Source organism: Entelurus aequoreus, linkage group LG23 (genome assembly GCF_033978785.1).
Source record: "Entelurus aequoreus isolate RoL-2023_Sb linkage group LG23, RoL_Eaeq_v1.1, whole genome shotgun sequence".
Classification (NCBI taxonomy): Eukaryota; Metazoa; Chordata; class Actinopteri; order Syngnathiformes; family Syngnathidae; genus Entelurus; species Entelurus aequoreus.
The window spans coordinates 3086632-3104131 of NC_084753.1; the positions used below are offsets into that span (position 1 = coordinate 3086632).

At 38.1% G+C, this 17500-nt stretch overlaps 1 protein-coding gene across 6 annotated transcripts in view; it reads right to left on the reverse strand.

The window, feature by feature from the left end:
- The window catches only part of LOC133640775 (centrosomal protein of 128 kDa-like), a 122824-nt gene that overhangs the window by 12875 nt on the left and 92449 nt on the right, over positions 1-17500 (reverse strand). For all 6 annotated transcript variants that reach the window (XM_062034391.1, XM_062034388.1, XM_062034389.1 and 3 more), the window contains 4 exons: positions 16600-16649; positions 8230-8253; positions 2696-2773; positions 2481-2594 (listed from right to left, as the gene is read on the reverse strand). In XM_062034391.1, coding sequence (XP_061890375.1) covers positions 2481-2594; positions 2696-2773; positions 8230-8253; positions 16600-16649 — 266 coding nt within the window. The remainder of the gene's footprint in view (positions 1-2480; positions 2595-2695; positions 2774-8229; positions 8254-16599; positions 16650-17500) is intronic.

Sequence of the window (17500 nt, forward strand, 5' to 3'; positions counted from 1 at the left end):
ATAAAAAAAAAACTAAACAAGCAAAGACACTGACAAAGGTGGGTTATTGTTTGTGCTATGGTGCCATCTATGAACGAGTTTGCTCACTACAGGTGCTGCAGTGCCCCTCTGTATAGAGATTATCAACCGGAAGTACAATTGCCGTTCTGTCTATAGCGTTTCTACTCGTGTGGATTCTTCATTCGTCACTCCAAGCAACGTTTGTAAGTTTTACAATATAACTAAAACAATTTTTACTTACTAAACTGTCCCATGTGTGATGTTTGTAGGAGTGTTTCATGCATATTTGTACGCGCTATCGTAACGTAATCAAGCTAGCCTCGTCTGCATTAGCTAATATGCTAACACGTTTGCGAGTGTCTGTGTTAGTATTATTAACTTACAATGGCATTCTTTTTGTATTATTTCAGTTTCATAAATTACTCTGTAAATTCACCAAACGTCACAGTGGAGTTATTGAGTCTGTTTAGCTGATTGGAGAGCTAGCTTCCGCAGCTAGTGGGTCTATGACGATGACTTCTGTTTTGTTTGATCAGCCGTTTTACTGCCGTGTTACAAACACCCGTTTAGAAACAATAAAGGTATGTAAATAAACATTTACAAAACATTTTTTGTGTAAATAACTCATTCACGACATATATACATCACACACTCAGTGGCCTAGTGGTTAGGGTGTCCGCCCTGAGATCGGTAGGTTATGAGTTCAAACCCCGGCCGGAGTCATACCAAAGACTATAAAAATGGGACCCATTACCTCCCTGCTTGGCACTCAGCATCAAGGGTTGGAATTGGGGGTTAAATCACCAAAATTATTCCCGGGCGCAGCACCACTGCTCCCCTCACCTCCCAGGGGGTGATCAAGAGTGATTGGTCAAATGCAGAGAATAATTTCGCCACACCTAGTGTGTGTGTGTGTGTGACAATCATTGGTACTTTAACTTTAACTTTATCTGCGACTTATACTCCGGTGCGGGTTAATGTATGGAAAAAATATTTTCTTCTAAAATTTTGTGGGTGCGGTTTATATACCTATAATCTGGAAAATACTGTAATCATAATCCTCTTGCAGGTAAAAGCTTTTTTTTTTTTTTCCCGCAAACAATTTGTGTCTTTCTTGCGATCTCCGAGAGTTGGATGTCAAACTTGACCAACTTCTCTGTTTGTGTCCACAACCTTCTACTATCCAGGTGAGAGGCATGAGTTATAATCTAGAATTAACTTCACCGACTCAAGAAGGCGATGCAGCAGGCTCAGTCTGTCAATATAGCAGCTTAAGCCAGTTAGCTCTCTGTGATAGCAGCGCCGCTAAAAATAGTTCTTTAACATGAGCGCTTATCATACCAATATTACTGATACTTGTAATATTCAGGTCACAAGATGTATATGTGTACAGCTCTGGTAATGTGTACATTTGCACCCACCTGCACAAATGTACTTCAAAATGTAACAATCAAAATAAAATGACTTTTTTTTTGGTTTACTAGGGCATGTATATATAATATGCCTTAGTTTGACCATTTAAAATCAACGATAATAAAAAGGAGATGCTTGGAAATAGCATAAAAATTGCCCCAAAAAGTTGAAAACGCAATTCATAGCGTTACTTTTTGGTGTAACCATCATGAGCGTTCTGTTCAGGTATATTTCTTTTATATTTTGATAAATCATCATATTTATGTATACTACATTAAATAGGTATTGATCAATCTTTAAGCTGTGTGTATTTGATTTCAGTTTGCTTTGAAATCTTATTTAGAATTGTAGTTGTAAACTTTTACAACCTTGTGTTGCGCTCATGATGGCGTAACCAAACTAGATTTAATTTAATTATCTTATTTTGATATGTATTCCGTTTTTACATTTAGTATATTTAAATATTCATTTATAAACATTGAATACATTTCAAATATCAATAAAATGCAATTGCCTTCATCTTATAGGTAATGTTTAGTTACACCAAGTCATGAGCGTAACACTAAGCTTCATCACTTTGACTTGTAATATCTCTAATTCTGGTGGTGTTTTTATGCTTTTTCTTTTTGGAACATGTACTATACATATAATACAATAAAGTCCCATATAAAATTATGTTTCTAGCAATACTTTAATTTTGTCTTTGAAAGTAACACTCCAATGTCCATTAGTGGAGCTGTACACATATGGAGTATTGTTGGTGGTTTTTGGATGTTTTTTAGAGGGCTTTAGGGCGCAATAGAGTTAGCCGCATTGTACCTAAAATATATATAAAAAACAGAAAAACATATGTGTTCCTTGTCTTACAGAAGAGTTGTGAATAATAGGTAGAATTAAAAAAAAAAAACGTTTTATGCCGACAAAAGTGCATGACCATGTATTTAAGTGTACAGTACTTTTTGTAAAATACAGTGAAGTTCTATAGCAGGACTTTAGACAGACGGTTAGGAACCACCTAATAAACTGTACTAATTTCAAGAGTGTGTTTGTGTGTGTGTGTGTCGTACTCTGTACTCCTGGATTTTGCGCTCGGAACTCATCGAGCTGGTGCTGCAGGTCCAGACTATTTCTTTGTGTTTGGTATAGCACCGATCAACCACGTCCTTCTGCCGTTGGGACTCCTGATGGAAGACGATGAAAGCCATGTTACGTTCCAAAATGAAGCGATTCATGGGTTCTCTCTAAAAAATAAATAAAAACTTGGATAAAACCTTGAACCCACCTCTAAGTCCTTAAAATTGTCCGTCAGATACTGTTTTTCTGTCGAGGATTTCCAGTATTCCATTGCTGCTCTTGTGCTCTAGCAAAGGAAAGCAAACACACTCACATCAGGGAGTGGATACCTGAATATAAGTTTATTATTGTCTGTTTGCAACAGGAACAACATGAAGATAATTGTGTGCTTTAAATCCCCAAATATGGTTAAGTTGCTCAGCACTTACACTACACCGGGAAAACAAAAAAAAACAAAAAAAAGAGAACGCAGCAAAGAGGAAAAGTGAAAGTGAAATGAGGCATCATTTCCAGTCGAGCGGTCATCTGAAGCGATGATTACACACGACGGCTGCACGGCTGCATCAGATCTCTGTGGATCATAACAGCTCTGGATGAGCCGATGCTGTTTTTGTGTTTGGGCTGATGGCGGAAGAGAAGACTCAATAACAAACGGTGCACAGTTTGCACCGTTTTTGTGCCTTCTGCATGAATTTGGAATGGGCTGTTACCCCTATAGAACTAGCACTGCACTGTTACTCCCATGTGCACACTGGACTTTACTAATGTTGTAGAAAATTGCATGTCGTCGTTTGTGTCCCAACAAAAGCTAATTGAGAATTAGGCTGATTCAATTTCTCTCCTAGTGGTATATGTTTAACGGCCTCCCTGACCCGGACGGAAAATGCGGCTGCGTCAAGCTGATTGCTACGCTGAAGGACGCGCTGGCATACGAGAGTCGCTGGACGACACCCGCCTGGGCAGAGTAAAGTGGGTCGATGCGTCCTACTGTTGCAGAAATGATTCAACTTGACGGTGGTCCGCAGAATTTCCTGTCTGTCAGTGGCTTACTAAGTGAAGACTGCGGGGGCGAGCCAACTGCATGACAGACAGCTCGTATGAATTAGGCTGCTACTTTTTACTCCCACAACACATTACATTGTGCATCCACGTTATGTTACGGGTTAGAATAAGGAGCCTCTACCTTCAACATAGGGGTGGGTACCGGATTAGGCACCGACCGGATTCCGTCGGGTATCGATTCACGTAAAATCAAACGGTGCCATATTTCGATACATTTGCTGCACGTCACGTCCGGTTGCAGACTAAACATCAGCTCATGTAAACAATCACTCAACCCTCAGTCAAACTCCCTCGATACACACACTGCATAGGAAATTGTGGTTGGTTATTATATTTTTTTAACCAACAGATTGATGATAACTTGCTGTAAAATTGTAAGCCAAGGTAAAAAGTAGATATTTATGTATTTATTTTTGATAACCCCCCCAAAAAAATGCTTGGAATATCTTGTTCCATGCACGGATAATATTAAAGTTGAGAGAGGGTATGCAGAAGGGGTGCTCCAAAAAGTTGATTCACATTCAAATTAGACTTCCTTTATTGTCATTCAAGTTTGAACTTTACAGTACAGATAAGAACGAAAATGTGTTGCATTAGCTCGCTGTAGCGCAGAATAAAAGAGCAATAAGGTGCAGAGTGTTTGCATTTACAAAAGAAGGCACAGATATAAATAGATTGCTGTACAGATAAATATATTGCACTTTTGCATATGCATCCACGTTTATGGATGTATGTAAAATTGGCCCTTTATATTCCAGCGAGTTAATCCGTTTTTTGGGGGAATTGAGGGGATTATAATGATGCATTCAAGAGTCTTATGGACTGAGGGCAGACACTGTTACAGAAACTGGAGGTTCTGCTCCGAAGGCTGCAGAACCTCTTTCTAGAGTCCAACAGCTTAAACAGTCCTTGGTGGGGGTGGGAGGAGTCTCTACTGATTGTGATTTTGATTTATTTTGATTCGATTTATAATCATAATTTTGGAGAATCCATCAAAAATATATATTTATGTACACTACCGTTCAAAAGTTTGGGTCACCCAAACAATTTTGTTCATTTCTAAGAACAAGAATAGACTGTCGAGTTTCAGATGAAAGTTCTCTTTTCTGGCCATTTTGAGCGTTTAATTGACCCCACAAATGTGATGCTCCAGAAACTCAATCTGCTCAAAGGAAGGTCAGTTTTGTAGCTTCTGTAACGAGCTAAACTGTTTTCAGATGTGTGACATGATTGCACAAGGGTTTTTCTAATCATCACTTAGCCTTCTGAGCCAATGAGCAAACACATTGTACCATTAGAACACTGGAGTGATAGTTGCTGGAAATGGGCCTCTATACACCCTATGTAGATATTGCACCAAAAACCAGACATTTGCAGCTAGAATAGTCATTTACCACATTAGCAATGTATAGAGTGTATTTCTTAAAGTTAAGACTAGTTTAAAGTTATCTTCATTGAAAAGTACAGTGCTTTTCCTTCAAAAATAAGGACATTTCAATGTGACCCCAAACTTTTGAACGGTAGTGTATATATATATATATATATATATATATATATATATAAAATCCATAACAAGTATATATGTATGTATAAATATATATGTATATTTTTTTTTATGGATTCTCCAAAATTATGAATTGATTTGGAATCAAATTAGATAAAAATCACAATTTAAAATGTGAATCAACTTTTTTTGAGCACCCCTTGTACATACCGTCTAAATTTTAATATCATCTGTGCATGCAACAAGATATTCCAAGCATTTTATTTTTAATGGATTTTCTTTTTTTTGGCCAAATGTTTTTCTCTCTCTAAAGAATCAATTTTTGGACTAAAACCAAACAACAATTCCTCAATTGCTTTGTAAATGTATATCCAAAGTAGTGTAAAGCTGGGATTGGGTTGAAAGTTCTCTATTTTCTTTAATTAGATTGATTAACATTCTGTGATTTTTGTAAATAATATTTTTTAACATACATTTTTAAAATATGTTTTTAGGCCAACACTGCACGTATAATTTGTATGTCAGTAATTTGTTTTGAAAATGTTTTATGCATTTATATACCAAATTATATATCACGAGAAACGTGTTTAATCAAAAATCGATTCTGAATCGAATCGTCATCTCCAATAATCGAATTGTGAGTCTCCCAAATATTCCCACCTCTAATATGCAGTATTTTTTTTCCCTGTCAAAATTAAAGAGCAAATACATTTAGCCAGAAAGTACAACGGTGAAGAGGAGATGGCAAGCCACATAAAATAAGGCGGGGGGCCACATCTGGCCCACATTGGGTTGGACACCTGTGCTTTAAGTAATGTTGCAATTTTCAACACTAACAGAGCAAGTATGCTAGGTATAAAACGCTCAAACGTAAAGTAAGGCTCCACTCTTCCAAAATTCACTAGCTTGATGCTAATTTCCATTGGATTTGCCATAGACAGACTACTATTAGCATTAGCAATTTTACAAATTTCGTAATGTGAACTACAATTAAGATGAATGTTACAATAAAACAGCTGGTGTGCAATAAGCCCAATACCTACAGTAAAAAAACTTTGTAGAGCACAACATAACACATTCAGCTTCCTTAAAAAAGCTACTTCCGAGTTCAAACAACATAACAACGATAGCCTATACAGTACTGCCCTCTAATGTCCTGGAGCTGCAACTGCTTTGCATATGAGACTCACATGTTATAATAAAACCAGATATATTAACTGGACAGCACCGTTATCATAATCAGCTTATTTTTAAATGTTACATTAAAAGATACAATTTAATTATCAAACAATTAACATTTATTAAAAAACACTGAAGTACTGAAAATTGATTTGAATCGGTACTGTATTGGTTTGGTACTAGAGATGTCCGATAATATCGGACTGCCGATATTATCGGCCGATAAATGCTTTAAAATGTAATATCGGAAATTATCGGTATCGGTTTCACAAAGTAAAATGTATGACTTTTTAAAACGCCGCTGTACGGAGTAGTACACGGACGTAGGGAGACGTACAGAGCGCCAATAAACCTTAAAGGCACTGCCTTTGCGTGCCACCCCAATCACATAATATCTACGGCTTTTCACACACACAAGTGAATGCAAGCATACTTGGTCAACAGCCATACAGGTCACACTGAGGGTGGCCGTATAAACAACTTTAACACGGTTACAAATATGCGCCACACTGTGAACCCACACCAAACAAGAATGACAAACACATTTCGGGAGAACATCCGCACCACAACACAACATAAACACAACAGAACAAATCCCCAGAACCCCTTGCAGCACTAACTCTTCCGGGAGGCTACAATGTACAACCCCCGCTACCCCCTGCACCCCCCCCCCCCCCTCCACATCAACCCCGCCCACCTCAACCTCCTCATGCTCTCTCAGGGAGAGCATGTCCCAAATTCCAAGCTGCTGTTTTGAGGCACGTTAAAAAAAATAATGCACTTTGTGACTTCAATAATAAATATGGCAGTGCCATGTTGGCCTTTTTTTCCATAACTTGAGTTGATTTATTTTGGAAAACTTTTTTACATTGTTGAATGCATCCAGGGGGGCATCACAACAAAATTAGGCATAATAATGTGTTAATTCCACGACTGTGTATATCGGTATCGGTTGATATCGGAATCGGTAATTAAGAGTTGGACAATATCGGAATATCGGATATCGGCAAAAAAGCCATTATCTGACATCTCTATTCGGTACCCATTCCTATTTCAACATGACTTGTTTCTTTTTAAATAAAGGACTGTTTTTAAAGGCTGCTAAGAAGTCGTAAACGTCCCAATTAGAGTTTACGCCCCAAAGTGTTCAATTCAAACTAAAACAAATGGCAATAAGCTAGTAATGTGTTGGCTTTGTTTGTGAAAAGATTGATTGTCAGAAGTCCTGACATTACTGTAAGAGTACACCAAGGACGATCATGATTAAATCAATTAATCCAATGATATATTTAAATAAACTTGCAAATGTTTATTCGATAGCAGAAATAAATGAACGGCGCAAATCTATGTCACTGTGTGTGGAGGCGGGGCCGCCATCTTACGCACACAGTCGCGGCGGTAGTGAGAATCCCTGCAAGGTAACATAAACCGGAGGATTAAAGACGATTCCAAAGTCTTTGTGCGTTCATAATAGAGGAAGCCTTGTTACTAATGTGATTACAATGTCTCTGTGTGGGAACATTACAGCTTTACACCCACTGAGCAAGATGAGTCCATCAACAAAGGATAAACGAGCCAGTATGCCGAATTTGTTGGAAAGTTATTGCAACAAAAAAAAGAACAAAGCAAAACACACAACTGGGGAAAAAAAGACTGCACTTCAAGATGTTCAATATTTACTGAAGTGCAATTTTTGCTAATAGAGATTGTGACTCCATTTTATTTGTATTTGTTTATTTATTATTATAATGAAAAAGTGCTTGACTTTCAAATTACAATGGTAAAAAAATACAGAGAAATTAAACGTTTATTGCGTTTGAATGGGTTACTTGCATTATTATTATGATGACATTAGTGCTTTATTTGATTTCAAAGTATTGCTGACACTAATATTGTTCATCGGCAATTATCTGGGAGACAATATATCGTCCAGCTAAATGCGGCGTCCAACAGAGTTACAATTAATTGAACTGTAGTCAATAAGAATGCGTCCTTACCATCTCGAGATCCAAAACACGATCCTGTAAGGACACAAAAGGAGGCAGGAGATTAATTTACTGTGCATCCGAAAAATGACTTTAAGGAAACTAACGAGATGAGGTAGAAAAACACAGCTGTGTGTGAGAGACATTAAGTCCAGGCCATTTTGTCTATGAGGGACTGTGCATTTGTGCGTGTGTGTGTGTTCTTGTATTTCTACCCTTCTTGAGGAGGAAAAGTACCGTCCATATGAGGACCGGTGAACAAGTTAGGACCGAAATCATGGTCCCAATACAGAAAATCATTGCATCTGGTGGTGAAATCTATCAAAATTAGGGTGGTCCAAAAGAGGAGGGATTTGCTCCCCCCTCTGGCCAACATATGTAATAACAAGTGTGTGTAAAATTTTGAAGTGCTGCCCCTCTGGCCAACATATGTAATAACAAGTGTGTGTAAGAAATTGAAATTCACCCCCTTTGGCCAAAATTAATTTAAAAAAAAAAAAATGTATATAGAGACATAACTTGAAGTAAATAATAACTTGAAGTAAATAATGAAGATTAAAAAACAATTACAAACAAAAAATGAAAAAAATTTACTAAGAGCTTACCTTTTTTATATTTGCATATAGGGGTGTAACGGTACGTGTATTTGTATTGAACCGTTTCGGTACGGGGTTTCGGTTCGGTTCGGAGGTGTACCGAACGAGTTTCCACACGAACATATTAAGTAGCCGCCGAAGTTAAAGTCTTAACAAGCTGCTCCGCTTCCTTCTGCCTCTTTTAGTACTCTACACAGCACCCAGCATTGTCCCACCCACACAACCGTCTGATTGGTTACAACCAGCCAATCAGCAGTGTGTATTCAGAGCGGTAACAGCCAATCAGCAGTGCGTATTCAGAGCGCATGTAGTCAGTGCTTAGCGTTTAGCAGGTAAGCATCAGGCAACGGACTCTCCCCAAATTATAATAAACACCTCCCAGTCAACTACTAGTAACATCACTATGAGCCCGTTGACCTTCTAGAAATATAAAATGCAGCTCAGCTCGCTCGCAGTCCTGGCTTGAGGTGAAGGCTAATTCGCTTTTAGCGTAACGTTAGCTCATTTTGCGGCGTGTGAGTGTGTGTGTGTGTGTGTGTGTGTTTGTGTGTGTGTGTGTTACGGACAGCAAAGCCCCGTCTGTCTGTTATTTCACTTTACCTTTTTCTGTGTTGATTGAGCTGTGTTGAAGCAGCAAAAAAGGACATTATGTTAAATGAAGAGTTTCTGTCTCTGATAGTTGATATAATAATGTAACTGCATCATTAAGCCTACATGAACTCCATGGTGTTCAGGGATGAATAGTCTCTCCTATTGCTATTGTACCATTTTTTCAGCTATAGTTACATTAATCATTAGTAATGCAGCAGCCTAGTTTTGAATGGCAGGGTCCCTGCTCTCACATGTTGATAAAAATATAACATTTACATAATACAAATCAACTACAGGCTTCCCACATGCTGTAATAAATTAAGCATGATGAGTTGACTAGAAACTGTTTAATGTTGCACTTTTTATATGTAGAAGAAAAGTTTAGTCATTTTATTTAATCTGAGCAACAACTTGAGGCAGTTTAATGTTGATTACGTGGGCAGAATTATTATAGTGTTCCTAATGTTAAAAGGATAAAGCCATTGTTTACAAATTTGTTAAATAAATAACCAAAAAATGTATATTTTGTTTTCTTACTGTACCGAAAATGAACCGAACCGTGACCTCTAAACCGAGGTACGTACCGAACCGAAATTTTTGTGTACCGTTACACCCCTTATGTATATATTACTAATGTTGTAAATACAAATGTTTATTGATCTAGAAAGGGTGGTCCTAAAGAGGTAGGCATTTGTCAGAGGTCTCAAGAAGGTAACAAATACAAGTTTGTGTGTGTGTGTGTGTGTGTGTGTGTGTGTGTGTGTGTGTGTGTGTGTGTGTGTGTGTGTGTGTGTGTGTGTGTGTGTGTGTGTGTGTGTGTGTGTGTGTGTGTGTGTGTGTGTGTGTGTGTGTGTGTGTGTGATGATAATAACAAATGGGTAACAAAGGAGGCTTTGGAGAGTCTGTGGGCGACAACTGGCTCCTTATCGCAAACACACAAAGACAAATTTCTCTCGGTGCTCATGAAGATCCAGACAGATGTTCTCTCTGTAATGACGCATAAGTGATTCTATCTGCCACTCAAACGTTCACCTGCTTCTCCACCTCGCCCCTCTGCTCCATACGCATTAGCAGTTTGTAACAAGGCTTCCTTTACTGGGAAACTTTTACCTTCTACACCCCTCAGCTTGCCTTTTCCTCTCCAACATCTCTCCGTTCTCATCCTTCATCGTTAAACGCTCGACTGGGTGCGGGACAGCTGAATAATTGCACAGCAGTTCTGCCAGGTGCCATCCAGCAGCGACAGACGCACGTGAACGTCTGCGCAGGAGGCCGAGCGAGGTGCTGCGGGGTGACTCCGTTCCCGGTGAAGACGAGACGGCGGATGCTGTGGCACTGTGGGGAAGAGACAGGCGCGCTGGTGGCCCTGTGTCTGCTGTAATTAACGACTTGTCCGGGCATGGCTGCAAGATATGTGTCAGGCTCGGGGCTGTGCAGCGCAGCGTTGCAGAGGACTTAGACGTCCCTGATCCTACTCCAAACTAACACAGCAGATTTGTCTTGTCTCTTTAGGTTGTTGCATTGTTCCGACATTTCTTGGATCTTCTGTTTTCAGAACTATGTCACGGCTTTGGTACTTTTATAGGCCGAATTCCGTCAGTAGAACTAGGTATCGATTCACGTTAGGGCTGGGCAATATGGAAAAAAAATTATCACGATTAATTTTTTTACATCATTCGATCTCGATTAATATCACAATTGTTATTTTTTTTAATTAAAGTGGGATTGTCCAGTGCAGGTATATACAGAGTACCATCATATTCCTTATATATTACTACTGCAACCTTTTTTGCACCAGGGACCGGTTTAATGTAGGCATTATTTTCAATGACATGTGGCAGATAAACAAAACAAATAAGTGCATGAAAAATTAATACATTTCTGTGGATTTCTATTTCCATTCTAAAAGTTATGTATTCATATTGCAGGGTTTCCCACACATTAATTTATTTGTGGCGGCCCGCCACGAAAGAATTACGTCCACCAAAAATAAAAATAAAAAATAAAAATAAAATAAAAATATATATTTTTTTTTTTTTTTGTCCTCTCCAGCTTCTCAGGGAAATCATATAGTTGATGTAGATGCCCATATCGGCTGTTCAGATTTACTTTACAAAAGAGAAGTGTAGGATACTTCTCTCGTTGCCTTATTTGTATTTGACTTTATTAAATGTATTTATATTAGAAACACAACATGTGTATATAACAAAGGGTGCAAAGGCTGCAGGCAGTAGGAAACACATGGTTAAGTGTAGGGAGTAAAACTGATGGCAGTCTAAAGTTCAAGATTTTTGGAGCTCTTTGTTCAGTGGATCAGATGTTTGATGAAGCTCTGTGTCTATCTACCACCACTACTGTTTTCTGTTTATTTGTTACTGACTGTGGCAGGACACCTCTGCCTCTGTTTCACTTTATGTTGCTGGTAAATATGATGGTTGTAGTAGTAGGCTAAAGTTAAATTATTTAGTATGCACTAATTAAAGGGGCAGAGCTTTGAGACATTTTAGCTTTTATATTTTATAAGATATATTTTTTTGTAAGAACCACAATTAATAAATATATTTCAGTGAATAACTTATTGTTCAAATCTGTATGCACAGTGTTGTAATTATATTGTAGTAGAAGTGTTGTAAAATGGATGGATGGATGGACGTTTAAAACAAAACTGTTATTATTAATTAGTAAGTATACATTTTTTTAGCCTTTTTAGAGAAAATCAAATCATTGTAGTAAATTATGCAAATTACTCGATGATGTCATGGTGACCACGCCCATAGCCACGCCCCCGCCGCCACAGGTATCTTGGCAGTTTATGGGAAACACTGTATTGTGTGCAATATTTCATACATAGATACACTAATGTTAGCTTTTTTTGGTCCAACGTTCCATGCGTAAATACATGTGTTATTGCTAACTACTTGTGTAATAGGACTAGGGTTGTACGGTATACCGGTATTAGTATAGTACCGCTATACTAATGAATAATTCTCTGTAATATACCGCCTCTGAAAAGTACCTTCGAGCATGGTGGTGGTAGTATTATGCTCTGGGCCTGTTTTGCTGCCAATGGAACTGGTGCTTTACAGAGAGTAAACGGGACAATGAAAGAGGAGGATTACCTCCAAATTCTTCAGGACAACCTCAAATCATCAGCCCGAAGGTTGGGTCTTGGGCGCAGTTGGGTGTTCCAACAGGACAATGACCCCAAACACACGTCACAAAAGTGGTAAAGGAATGGCTAAATCAGGCTAGAATTAAGGTTTTAGAATGGCCTTCCCAAAGTCCTGACTTTAACGTGTGGACAATGCTGAAGAAACAAGTCCATGTCAGAAAACCAACACATTTGGCTGAACTGCACCAATTTTGTCAAGAGGAGTGGTCAAAAATTCAACCAGAAGCTTGTGGATGGCTACCAAAAGCGCCTTATTTCAGTGAAACTTGCCAAGGTACATGTAACCAAATATTAACATTGCTGTATGTATACTTTTGACCCAGCAGATTTGTTCACATTTTCAGTAGACCCATAATAAATCAATAAAAGAACCAAACTTCATGAAAGTTTTTTTGAGACCAACAAGTATGTGCTCCAATCACTCTATCACAAAAAAATAAGAGTTGTAGAAATTATTGGAAACTCAAGACAGCCATGACATTATGTTCTTTACAAGTGTATGTAAACTTTTGACCGCGACTGTTTGTTAACATAAAGTCATTAATGCAATTTTTGTGGTCCCCTTTTTTTAATAAAAGTACCGAAAATTATCGAAATAATATTGGTATCGGGACAACACTAAATAGGACTATGTGCAATAATAGCAGCACTTTAACTTACTAGGCCAAAGGAGATGTGTATTGTCTTCCTTCAGCACAATTATTATAAGTAACTAGGGATGTCCGATAATGGCTTTTTGCCGATATCCGATATTGTCCAACTCTTTAATTACCGATACCGATATCAACCGATACCGATATCAACCGATATATGCAGTTGTGGAATTAACACATTATTATGCCTAATTTGGACAACCAGGTATGGTGAAGAAATTAGTAAAATAAGATAAATAAATTAAAAACATTTTCTTGAATAAAAAAGAAATTACAACAATATAAAAACGGTTACATAGAAACTAGTAATGAATGAAAATTAGTAAAATTAACTGTTAAAGGTTAGTACTATTAGTGGACCAGCAGCACGCACAATCATGTGTGCTTACGGACTGTATCCCTTGCAGACTGTATTGATATATATTGATATATAATGTAGGAACCAGAATATTAATAACAGAAAGAAACAACCCTTTTGTGTGAATGAGTGTAAATGGGGGAGGGAGGTTTTTTGGGTTGGTGCACTAATTGTAAGTGTATCTTGTGTTTTTTATGTTGATTTAATTTAAAAAAAACAAAAAAAAACACAAAAAAAACGATACCGATAATTTAAAAAAACGATACCGATAATTTCCGATATTACATTTTAACGCATATATCGGCCGATAATATCGGCAGGCCGATATTATCGGACATCTCTATAAGTAACAATTTAGCACTTCTCTATCTGCAGATGAACTACTATGGTCACTTTGTTCCTGATCTTAGGTCATCAACCTGCCGCAGACTGCAGATGGAACCTAGCTTTTGGCTACGATTTGGCACCTTTATATTTTATATGTTAATTAATGTGCATTGTCCCATGTCACGGAGATGTACCAAATATAGTAAATGGCGACTTCCTACCAGGAGTTTTATATTACATCTATGAACACGCTTATTGGTGTGTACGGTGGAATTGGCGAAAGTTAAGTAGGAGAAAATACGGTCGGTTATAAATTATTTAATGTCTCTGTGCGGCCCGGTAGCAAATGCGTCATGGACCGGTGGTTGGGGACCACTGTTGTCAAATACATTTCCGCCATGTTTGATGGAGTTAATATATGCTACAAACCAAACACGTGACAAAGAAGTTGGGAAAGGTGGCAATAAATACTGATAAAGTTGAGGAATGCTCATCAAACACTTATTTGGAACATCCCACAGGTGAACAGGCAAATTGGGAACAGGTGGGTGCCATGATTGGGTATAAAAGTAGATTCCATGAAATGCTCAGTCATTCACAAACAAGGATGAGGCGAAGGTCACCACTTTGTCAACAAATGCGTGAGCAAATTGTTGAACAGTTTAAGAAAAACCTTTCTCAACCAGCTATTGCAAGGAATTTAGGGATTTCCCCATATACAGTCCGTAATATCACCAAAGGGTTCAGAGAATCTGGAGAAATCACTGCACGTAAGCAGCTAAGCCCGTGACCTTCGATCCCTCAGGCTGTACTGCATCAACAAGCGACATCAGTGTGTAAAGGATATCACCACATGGGCTCAGGAACACTTCAGAAACCCACTGTCACTACATCTGTAAGTGCAAGTTAAAACTCTCCTCTGCAAGGCGAAAATCGTTTATCAACAACACCCAGAAACGCCGTCGGCTTCGCTGGGCCTGAGCTCATCTAAGATGGACTGATACAAGGTGGAAAAGTGTTCTGTGGTCTGACGAGTCCACATTTCAAATTGTTTTTGGAAACTGTGGACGTCGTGTCCTCCGGACCAAAGAGGAAAAGAACCATCCGGATTGTTATAGGCGCAAAGTTGAAAAGCCAGCATGTGTGATGGTATGGGGGTGTATTAGTGCCCAAGACATGGGTAACTTACACATCTCTGATGGCGCCATTAATGCTGAAAGGTACATACAGGTTTTGGAGCAACATATGTTGCCATCTAAGCAACGTTACCATGGACGCCCCTGCTTATTTCAGCAAGACAATGCCAAGCCACGTGTTACATCAACGTGGCTTCATAGTAAAAGAGTGCGGGTACTAGACTGGCCTGCCTGTAGTCCAGACCTGTCTCCCATTGAAAATGTGTGGCGCATTATGAAGCCTAAAATACCACAACGGAGACCCCCGAACTGTTGAACAACTTAAGCTGTACATCAAGCAAGAATGGGAAATAATTCCACCTGAGAAGCTTAAAAAATGTGTCTCCTCAGTTCCCAAACGTTTACTGAGTGTTGTTAAAAGGAAAGGCCATGTAACACAGTGGTGAACATGCCCTTTCCCAACTACTTTGGCACGTGTTGCAGCCATGAAATTCTAAGTTAATTATTATTTGCAAAAAAAAAATAGAGTTTATGAGTTTGAACATGAAATATCTTGTCTTTGTAGTGCATTCAATTCAATATGGGTTGAAAAGGATTTGCAAATCATTGTATTCCGTTTATATTTACATCCAACACAATTTCCCAACTCATATGGAAACGGGGTTTGTATTAGCTGACAACTGTCACTTTGTTAATATCTATAATTGTGTTTACTAGAGGTGCAACAGTACAGGTAACCCATACTACGGTCCGTAACTACCTAGAAAAAGCTACTTCCAGATAGCCTATACTGCCATCTAATGTCTTGGAAGTGCAAATGCTTTGCAAATGAGACTCAAATGTTATAATAAAACAAGATTTAACACCTTGTCAGCACAGTGATCATAATAAGCTTGTTTTTAAATGTTACATTAAAAAATATGTTTTTACTATTAAACAATTACCATTTATTAAGACACATAAAAGTACAGAAAATCGGTACCATGTACTGAGAATTGGTACCGTATCGGTTCAAATGTGAACAGTACCCAACTTAGTTAGGGATGTAATGATATGAACATTTAATATCACTGTTATTGTGACCAAAATTATCACGGTTATCAGTGCCGCTCACACTGGTGAATAAATGATGAATGATGGGTGGTGGTCGGAGGGGCCGTAGGCGCGAACTGGCAGCCACGCTTCCGTCAGTCTACCCCAGGGCAGCTGTGGCTACAAATGTAGCTTACCACCACCAGGTGTGAATGAATGATGGGTTCTCACTTCTCTGTGAAGCGCTTTGAGTGTCTAGAAAAGCGCTATACAAATCTAATCCATTATTATTATTATTATTTCTATCACGGTATTGTTGAATTTGCTCACAAAGTACTTTTTATTGTTGTTATTTGACTGTTTATTCATCGTTGATCTTTTTTTACAGTTCTAATGTGCCAATTTTGCAAGATCTCTGGCAAAAGAGACTGACTGACTCTCAAAATAAACAAATGTAAAGATAGAAATAAGACAAATGATATATGTATGTATGTATGTATGCTAAATGTATGCTTACCTTTATGCTCTTCATTTCTTCATCCTTTTTGCGACTTCCCTCCAACAGTTCTGAGGGGAAAAAATAATCAATAAGCATTGTGCGATAGTTTAGGGAACAGAACTGAAAGAATTAAGTTACTGTTAATGGTAAAGATATACAGCTAGGGTGTCTAAAGTGCGGCCCGTAGCTAATTTTTCAACTGTCTGCAGAACTTTTGTTAGCATTCTAATATTATCATGCTAACTTTTTTGCTAATTGTGCAGCTATACATCTCAGCTTCAAATATTTTGTTATTTGATGAATGATACCTGTTAGCATGTTAACTTTAGCATGCTAGCTTTTTTTTAAGCTAATTTTGTAGGTATGCATCTCAGTCATGTTTTGGTACTTGATGCATGCTAATATTTTTAACACATTTTTAAGGTAGACACCTCAAAGTCATATATTTTGGTACTTGACGCATGTTACAGTTAGCATTTTAGCATGCTAACATTAACGTGCAAGCTTTTTTAGATAATTTAATAGGTATACACCTCAGTGTCATATACAGTTTTGGAGTATTTGTTTTTTCTTCTCCTCATCCCCCTATGTTTCCTACGTTTCCGCCCTTCTGGGGACCCATTAGCCCACCTCTTCCGTCTACAAGTTGTACTGAAAACAAATTTTTAAGCGCAATGACAATAAAGTTATATTCCATTCCACGAATGCAAACTGATGAATGTAAGTTATTTTCTATAAAATGTGTTTTGTGTTAATATTTTTGGGGGTCAGGAACAAATTCATTTGACGTACATTGTTCCTTTCCTACTGGAATAAAAGTTCCCGTTCTCAACGGACCTCTTGGAACAGATTAATAACGAAAACAAAGGTTATTTAAATATTTTAAATGTTTGTGTTCTTAAGGCTATGTTACAGCAGT